The sequence below is a fragment of the Dama dama genome, chromosome 30, assembly GCF_033118175.1.
Source record: "Dama dama isolate Ldn47 chromosome 30, ASM3311817v1, whole genome shotgun sequence".
NCBI lineage: Eukaryota > Metazoa > Chordata > Mammalia > Artiodactyla > Cervidae > Dama > Dama dama.
The window spans coordinates 58,323,307-58,333,293 of record NC_083710.1 but is presented as its reverse complement, the minus strand read 5'-3'; the positions used below and the strand labels follow the sequence as shown (position 1 = coordinate 58,333,293).

Below are 9,987 nucleotides of genomic sequence, written 5' to 3'. Positions count from 1 at the left end.
AACACAATATAAATTCTACTCTACTAACAATTTTAAAAATATAGTATACAGTATTGCTAACTACAGGTAATATGCTGTATACTACAACTCTAGGACTTAGTTGTCTCATATAACTGAAACTTCATACCCTTTACCAACACCTCCTTGCTTCACCCTCCCCTTAGCCCTAGGAGACCACCATTCTGTTATCTGTGAGCTTGACTATTTTAGATTCCTTACATAAGTGAGATCATAAAATATTTGTTCTTCTGTGTCTAGTTTACTTCACCTAGCATAATGTTCTCCAGGTTTATCCATGTTGTCACAAATGGCAAGATTTCTTTCTTTATTAAGGCTGAATAATATTATATTCCATGTAAACTGGAGTAGCCACTGTGGAAAACTGAAACATGGAAGCTACCTGAATATGAAAATTATTAAAAATTTAAAATATAACTATCATATGATTTAGTGATTTTCACTACTTGGTATATATCCAAGGGAACTGAAATCAGGATTTTGAAGAGAAATTCACACTCCTGTACTTATTTCAATATTAGTATTCACAATTATTATTTATTTATATGGTAAAGATTTCAAATTGAAAGTGAAATGAAATTTTAAACCTGGAAATATAGTAAAATGTCAGTCTTTATAGAAAAAAGTCCTCTTGTGTATCATCTTTAATACAGTTTCTAAGGAATATCATTTATTTCTCTTTATGTTAATTATGAAGCATTTCATAAATAAAAGTAGAAATCATAAATGACATTTTTCAAATACATACTTCTGTATGTATTTTTTAGTAATTTTTATTTAGTAATTTAGTAATTTTTATTACTATAGTTACCAAGGTCATGATTATTCTCACCCCTTAATTTATTATTTTATAATATTACAAGATATTAAACATATGACTATAATGAGTGTTAAACAGAAAGAATCTTTTTTTTTTTTTTTTTTTTTTAGGTCTTGCAGGCCACTTTCTCTTTTTATTATCTATTCAGTTGTTTTTTGTAGAACAATTATTTGAAATCTTTAAGTTATTATTTCTGGGCCTTCCTTAATTTCCTTAAAAAAAAAAAAAAAACCTACACTAGAAACATGCAAAATCTGATCATTCAATTAGATGAAGCAGCATAACAAATGACCCAAGGACACCCCTCCTCACCTTGGACAACTTGGGTCTGAAAGACGAGAGCATTAAATGACCGCCAAGTAATCAGATTCTAAACATGAAAGACAATTATATACCCAACAGACAGCTCAGCATGGTGGTATGTTTTAAAAGACCTTGTCCACAATAAGCAAATGATGTAGTGATGGAACATCAGAACAAAGGTGATGAATAAGAAGGCACACTCTAGAAGTTCAGTAGTTGAAAGAATGGAACAGTTTTGGTTTGTGTCTAATGTAGGAGGAAAGGAAAACAGGTGTATTCAGATTATTTTCAGGTGAAGGGTTCTGTCAGTCAAAGTTAAGAGTGGTGGCTTCTTTCTCCCCGGACCAAAGCAGTCTTTTCTTCCATTGGCTTCTGAGAATGCGTTTAGTTTTCCGAAGTGTAGAGGTGATACATCAGGGCTACAACCAGTGCCGAGATAGCTGGGATCAGCCAGTTGGTCCACCAGCTGGAATTAGAATCAACGGTAGTAATAATACTTTCCGCAGGCTTGGTTATCTTTGATCTGTCATCTGGGTGCAGCTCTCCAATGATAAATGTTTTGGACAATTCTCGAGCATCTGTAGAGTGTCCAACATCCTCAAAGTTTTCAGTAGCATCACCTCCAGCTTGTTCCCTTAAGACTTCCTCCCCACCAGGATGCTCCTCCAAAAATTTGGTCAAATCGTACACTTTGTAGTGTATGATCAGCCAGGTGCTCTTGCTGTGTTTGTGCTTCTGGATTTCTTCCAGGGTGTAGTACTTAACGGCTTTGCTGGACTCCTCGGCCATTTCTTAATGCAGAGAGCCTAAGGCCCTAAAGACAGCAGGAGAGCAGGACGGAGAAGAGCGGCAGTCTCTGCGAACTCACCCTGGGACATGCCCCGCTGCCGGGCTCCCAGAAAGAATCTTATATATATATATATTTTTTTAATTTTTTTATTATTATTATTATTTTTTTTTCCAGTGGGTTTTGTCATACATTGATATGAATCACATGTATGTATGTAAATCCATGGCTGATTCATAAGAATCTTATATATTAAACAAAGGATCTCTTACAAAATGTACAGTACTTAGAAAGTTTTGTGAGTGTGTCCATGTGATTGGTCAAATTTGACACATATATATACAGGAATAGATCATTTCTTAATATCCCTTCCTGTACATGACAAAATTATTTTGAGTAATAATTATGTAATGAAACAAATAATATATGGCCAAAAGAAACTCAGACAGAGATAATCTTCTTGCATTGACCACTGTGTGTGTGTGTGTGTGTGTGTGTGTGTGTGTGTGTGTGTGTATAAAAAACCAAAGCAGTAAATAAATAAATAAAATTTGATAGTATGGTAAAAATTGCTTTATTAATATATGTCAATTACATCTATGTATTTTTTTAAAGAAAGGGAAAATCTTAATTATTAATAAATAATGTGACGAACAGGGAAGCCTGATGTATTGCTGTCCATGGGGTCGCAAAGAGTTGGACACGACTGAGTAACTGAACTGAACTGAATAATTTCTTACATATAGAAGAAATGGTAGTATAAAGGAACGCCAGATATTCCTGTGATGGGGAGCAACTACCTGCTCTACCTAGAGAAACTAAAGGTAAGAACTCTTCATGGTATTTTCTGAAATGCAAATATTTAATATTGATTTCTTTCCCCTGTGAAGGTTGCTGTTTTTGCTAGTTTTTTCTTTGTTTAGTAATTTGCCAGGGTTAGATCTATGAAACTGGTTTTCCTGTAATGATTGGCATTTGAGCTCTCTTAGCCTTGTTTGTTTGTGTGTTTGGTTGATATTACTTTTTAGCCTGTTCTTCCGGGTTTACCTCCATGTTTGTATAACTTAGAGGTCAGCCTGTGACGGGACAGCCATGTTTTCAAACGCCTTAATCCAGTAAGGCACTCATTTTCCAGTGGGTCTCTGGGAGGGCAGGGAAGGGAATTCAGGGTTTTCAGGGTTGCCCTGGCTTATACTTTTCACAGGGCCTTGTGGCCTCTCTGCGGTGGGCAGAGGCACAACCTGAGGGTTGGCTGGGAGTGTTGGGTTAGCTCGAGCCCTCTCTGAGCCTGTTTGTTACAATCAAGACAAAATCCTCGGGGAGACGAGGTAGCCTTCCCGACTGATCAACCTCTGAAATGATCACTTCCACAGACAGTACTGCTCTATCGTCCAGTGCTCGAAAATGGGTGATATTCCCCTTGACCATGACAGAGAGAAGCCATCCTCAGACGACCCTTTACCCTGTAGAACCTTCATGCCTACTAACGGCATGGGGTGGGTGGAGGGGCAGAAGGGACGGGGCTGATGAGAGCAAGCCTAGGGGGAAAAAAGAATCCCAGAGTGTGTTCTCACTCCAAGTTTGGCATGTTTTTCCCCAAGAATAAAGGCTTCTGTGACTATTGCACACCTTTGAACCATTTCCAGAGCACTGAAATGTTTACTTCTGTCAATTTTATTGAGCTTTATAGTTGTTTTTTGCAGAGAAAAGTTTTCTGATTGCCTCACTTGGCTATAGCGACAATAATTCTTGTTCTCTCTGAAAAAGATGGTGCATGTTCTTGCCTGGGTCTTAGTAGGTACTTCTGCCTCTGCCTGGTTGCTCTTCACACATACAGGTACTTGATTTACTCCCTCAATTAATTCAGGCTTCACTTTTAGTATCTTCCTATTGGGAAAACCAGTCTTCCCTGTACAAATATATTCTGCTCTGTATCATCTTCACCTTTTATTTTGTTTTGTCCCACTTATCACCTCTTATATACCTCTTCCTTAACTCACAATGGGGTAATGCCATGATAAAACCACCATAAGTTAAAATATTGTAAGAAGACAATGCATTTAACACACCTAACCTACTGAACATCATAGCTTAGTTTAGCTTATGTTAAAAGTGCTCAGGATACTTCATTAGCTTACAGTTGGACAAAGTCATCTAACATAAAGCCTATTTTATTATATAGTGTTGAATATGTCTGCAATTTATGGAATATTGTGCTGAAAGAGAAAAATGGAATGATTGTTTGGGTACAGAATGGCTATAAATACACTGGTTGTTTACCCTAGTAATCATGTGGCTGACTAGCAGTTGTAGCTTGCTGCTGCTGCCCAGTATCACATAGTGTACCAGATTTTCACATATTGCTAGCCCAGGAAAATATAAAAATTCAAAATTGGAAGCATGTCTTTTACCAAATGCATATTGCTTTCATACCATTGTAAAATTGAAAACTCTAAGTCAAATCAGGGTAAGTCAGGGACCACCTATACAAGATACTTATTTTATGCCCCTTCTCCTGATATGATAGCCAACTTTTTTTCATTCATTGCTGTTTTCTCAAAACGTACAAATAATATCTGGTACAGAAGAGATGCTTAATAAGTACTGAATAAATGAACGAGTTAGTGATTGAGTGAACAAAGGAAAAGGTAAATAATAAAGCATACTTTGCCAGAGGGTTTTTTCCTCTTTTGAGATAGCACTAAAGACCACTGAAAGAGAGAAATGATGGTCTTTAAGATTAAGTCACCATTGTATTTTCCATTCAATTTCCTAGGAGGGTTTTAATATCTTATGAATAGTCTTTGAAAAAGCCTCTCGTCCTTTTCATGACTTAATATGGCTTGAAGACATTTCTTCAAGGAATATCTATTTCTTGAATGTGGCAGAGGATCCCAAAGTCAGAGCTAGCATTAAAAAATCATTATTTTTCACACTTAAAGAACGATACAGTGTATAATCACCCCCACTAGTCTAAAGGTACTACAGGAAACATTTTCTATAACATTATCACAAGACAAAGTTGATATCTGCATTAACTACTGAAAACCAACAGTTTAACATAATAATGTTTCCGAGGGTCCTATTGAATAGGGAGATATCAGGGACACAAGAGTAACTAATGAACAGGCAGAAAACAGAAGACCAAACAACTAAAAAACAGAATGAAACAAACAGTGGAGGTGCTATAGTAGTTGAAGGGAAGAGGAGGCAAAACTAATTGGCCTGTTGGAAAGCTTTAATAAGAGGTGGTGTAGATGAAATATGCCTTCTTTTTTCTGCGTCTTTATATAGAGTGAAGTAAACTCTTATCAGTACACTTCATTGAATACTTAGTAATAAAATGACCAACAGATAGACAATGAACAAGTCAGTGGAACAAATAAGTAAGAATGAGACTGTTAATTCATTTTTTTTTCAGTAAAATATGTTAATAAGTAATAGTGTACAATACACATGAGTTTTAAAATTCCTTGTATTAATTATTAAACAATGCATTTTATGTATTCTGATGCAGCATGTTTTTACAACATGTAAACAACCAAGCCATTGACTCATTTTATTTAAGTAGCCCTGTTGGAATTTCCAGAGCTACTTTGGAGCCATGATTTTTTCACCTACAGGATGTTCCCGGATTTACTAAATCAACTTTAAACCATAGAATCTTTTTTCCTCTATTGTAGGAAAAAAAAGTTTCAAATACGTGAAACATACTTTAAAAGAAACCACAAAGCATTAATTTTTGTAATTGGCTACCACACTTGAAAGAAATCATCTAGAGAAATACATAACAACTTCATTCAGTCACCTCTGATGTGACATGTGTCATTTTAGAAAAAAAGAAAGTGGCCCAAGATCAGCTCTCTAAGTCCATCCAAATGCAAAGAGAAAAATATAGTTGGCTATTTGATGCTTCACCTTAAAATGGAAAATCCATATATTTAGAAACACTTTTTTCATTGAATAATATACATTAAAAACTCTTAAAATAAGATATTTTTAATCCAGATGGGAATATGTTGCTTATTTACTTTAAATTCTATGTTTCAGTAGATATTTGTTTACCATACTAATGGATTTACACCATCAAACATACACAAAATTTATTTAGAAGGCATAGTTTTACTCTGAGTATAAGTAAAGCAAGGATAACTAATGTCTCTGATCAAGACATATGGATCTCTAGAAAGGTAAGTTATTTACTAAGCACTAGAGGAGGGCACGGCAGTCCACTCCAGTATTCTTGCCTGGAGAGTCCCATGGAGAGAGGAGCCTGGCAGCCTACGGTCCATAGCGTCGCAAAGAGTTGGACATGACTAAAGTGACCTGACACATACCAAGCAGTCCAGCCTTACATTTTCACACACTAATCATTCAAACCACAATCCAGGTGAAAGATGTAATTCTGTGACTTCCTATGCAGTATTTTTATGCATTTCATCTCCTAATTTTATCATTTTAAACCTGTTAACCACAAAGCAAAACATTTTTGTATGTTCTCTTTGCCTTTAATACAAAATAACACAACTTGTAGTTTATGGGGATCCAGGGATTAGGCACATTATGCTACAGTATCATTTAAGCAATATAACGTTTCAGAATTCTGTCCTCAATTCCCCTAACCATTTATCATAAAACAACACATTCAGATTTTTTTTTATATGAGAGTATTTTGCCTAGAAAGGAATTTCCATTTTACTCAGACACTCTATTTAGTTTAACAACGTGTGTGTGTGTCTGTGTGTGTGTGTGTGTGTGTGTGTGTGTCATGGGACTACTTTGATCTGGATTTTGAATTGATTTAAAAATCAATTTTGTTGTTGTCAAACTAAATGTAAAACCTAACAACTAATATTACTTCCAGTATACCAGGTTTGTGGAGACTTTCTGTTTCTTCCAATCAAGTTTCTTTTGATAATTTTTGCTTGTATTAAATAAGGCTAAAACTAAGCAGGAATTAATTGCTATCATCATCAGATTGTCAGGTTTATGCTAATGCAGAATTAGAATCCTGCAATGCCATTTAAAAAGTTTTTAAATCCATCCTTCTCTTTGTAAACAGGGAAATTTGGAGTCTGAAAACCCTCCCTCAACATTTGTTTCCTTTTCTTCCATGTAGAATCAGACAGTTGAATAGAGTAGTACCAATGTAGTTGAGGAAATCTGTGTTTTATTTCTCTAGTACCTCTCAGAGGAAGAGCCAGTGATCTCATGAAGGCAAGTGGGGGCCATTTCCATTTTTGTAAACTACTGCTGTGAAACTGACAGATTAAACAAACAAACTTCAGCCATATCCTGCAATTACACTTTTTCATGTCTCTAGCCATATGAAGCTACATAATCTGGTTATTCATTCTGACACTATTTGAGCTATACTTCAAACCAAGGCATTGTTTTGCCCACACATTGGACACTGCCAACTTATATGTGAACCTGATTAAAGGAGCTTCCCACAACCATAGTTTAACACTCCTACTGACCATCAGGACACGCCTCCCCCCCTGCCCCACTTGGCGATATGAGAGTTTGGTCTTGTCATATAATTGACCACGGTGTTGAAATGTCTTGAGAAAATAGCTCAGCTACTATTTCAAATGACTGTGGAAAACCTAGAGTTTGTAATTATGTAAGATACTCACATGTATTTTATGCTCTAGTATTATGGAAGCCAATAACAAAATGACTTATGCATCACTAAAATGCCATGGATAATGGTATTAGTGGGACTATTTTGGAGGCCAGTGATTTCCATAAAATTATGTATAATGAGTAAAATGATTTTACTTTATATATATTTTCATATAGTTCTGAATTACACAACGTAGGGATTGTAAGGTTTTATAATTCTTTTCTTTACCATTTTGAAACATTCTTGAATTATTCATTCATAGGCATTACTTATCTGAATCTTAGGAAAAGAGTTTAGAGGCATAAAAGTTGGTGAGAAAATAAATATAGATATTGAAAAAGTGACTTCTCACTTTTGAAAGCTTATGAAAATGTTCTGGATTCAACCACAGACCTAAACAAACATTGCAACAACGACGACAACAAAACAGAAAAACATCACATGATAAAATATACAACAGAGTAAGAGAAAAATACCATTTTATAGTCATTATTGAATGTGGTGAGCTGTTTTTAGAAATAACCACTTTAATTTCATTAGATTTTGAGGACATCCACTGTCTTCTTCATATGGGCTAACAACTTTTGAGTATTTATTCTGAGTAAGATACAATACACAAACTTTGATATACAACATTTCAATTAACCACCCAACAATTCAAATTAGATGCCAATAGTATCACAGTTCTACAGATTGTAAAATTGGGGCTTAAACAAATTGTATAAATTGCACAAAGTCACACAGATGATAGTTAAGTCTGTTTTCAAACACAAATGTATCTGGTACCAGAGTCTAGATCTTCACCTCCATGTAATATTCTTGATAATTATGCATACATCACTAAATGTATATATATATATATATATATATATATATATATATATATATATATATATATATATATTAGAGTCTTATTATTGTCACTACAAAATTTTAAGAGCATAATATATAATAGCTATTGTCTCTGTACTTATTTGAAAAAATGTCATATACCCACTCAAGATAAAAACTCCCAGTGAACGAGAAATATAAGTTAACTTTTTAGCTTTGGAAAGAATGTCTATAAAAATGTCACAGATAAAATCATACTTAATGGTGAGAAACTCAAACCTTTCCCATTAAGATCAGATAGAAGGCAAGAATGTCCACTCTCACCACTCCTTTTGAACATCCTACTGAAGTACTGCTAATGCAATAATATAAGTAATGGAAATAAAATATATACAGATTGCGAAGAAAAATTTAAGCTCTTTGATCATCTATGTAGAAAATTCTAAAGAATCTGAAACAACAACAACAGCAACAAAATTCTGGAACTACTAAATGATTGAAATAAGGTTACAGGGTACAAAGTTAATATATAAAATTCAATTGCTTTTCTATGCCAGCAACAGACAGCAAAGTTTGAAATTAAAACTACATACCATTTATATTAGCTCCACCACAAATGAAATACATAATTATAAATCTAACAATATTATGTACAAGATTTAGTTGAAGATAACCACAACACTCTGATGAATTAAATCAGAAAATAGCTAAGTAGCTAAGTAAAGGAGATATATTCCATGTTTGTTGATAGAAACTATCAATATTGTCAAGATGCAAGTTCTTCCAAACTTTATCTTTGGATTCAAGGTAACCCAAATTGAAATTCCAGCAAGTTATTTTGCAGATATTGACAAACAATTAATAAAGTTTATATGGAGAAGCAAACAAGTCAGAACAGCCAACGCAGTAAGAAAGAAAACAAAACTGGAGGACAGACACCAGCCTACTTTAAGACCCACTGGAAGTCTACTGTAATCAAGACTGTGTGGTACTGGTGAAGGAACAAACATGTAGAACAATGGAGCAGAACAGAGGGCCACGTGGATATAGTCAACTCATAGTTGACAAAGGAGCAAAAGCAATACAATGGTGCAAAAGAAATTCTTTTCAACAAATGTTGCTGGGACAACTTGAACATCCACATACCAAAATCAAAGTAACCACAGACTTTACAGCTTGCACAAAAATTAACTCAAAGTGGATTAGAGACATAACTATAGAAGATAAAACTCTAAAACTCATAGAAGATAGCATAGAAGAACATGTGTTACCTTAGATATGGCATTGAATTTTTAGATCCATGAAACAAATAATTGATAAGCTTAATTTCATTACATTAAAAAAATCTGCTACAAAAGGCAACATCAAGAGAATGAGAAGACAAGTCACACACTGGGAGAAAATGTTTGTAAAAGATACATCTGATAAAGGACTGTTATCCAAAATAGAGAACTCTTAAAACAGCAATAAAGTAACAAACTGATTAAAAATAATCCAAAGACCTTAATATACACCTCACCAAAGAAATTCCATAGGTGGCAAATAAGCATATCAAGAATTGCTACACATCATATATCATCAGAGAAATGCTAATTCAAA

At 34.5% G+C, this 9,987-nt stretch overlaps 1 protein-coding gene across 1 annotated transcript; it reads right to left on the bottom strand.

Annotated features, from left to right (window-relative positions):
* Positions 1 to 1,056: 1,056 nt before the first annotated feature.
* On the bottom strand, positions 1,057 to 2,012 carry LOC133049612 (cytochrome b5-like). The gene has a single exon (XM_061133735.1). The coding sequence runs from the start codon at positions 1,928 to 1,930 to the stop codon at positions 1,526 to 1,528; it is 405 nt and encodes a 134-aa protein (XP_060989718.1). The 5' UTR covers positions 1,931 to 2,012; the 3' UTR covers positions 1,057 to 1,525.
* Between the last annotated feature and the right edge of the window lie 7,975 nt (positions 2,013 to 9,987).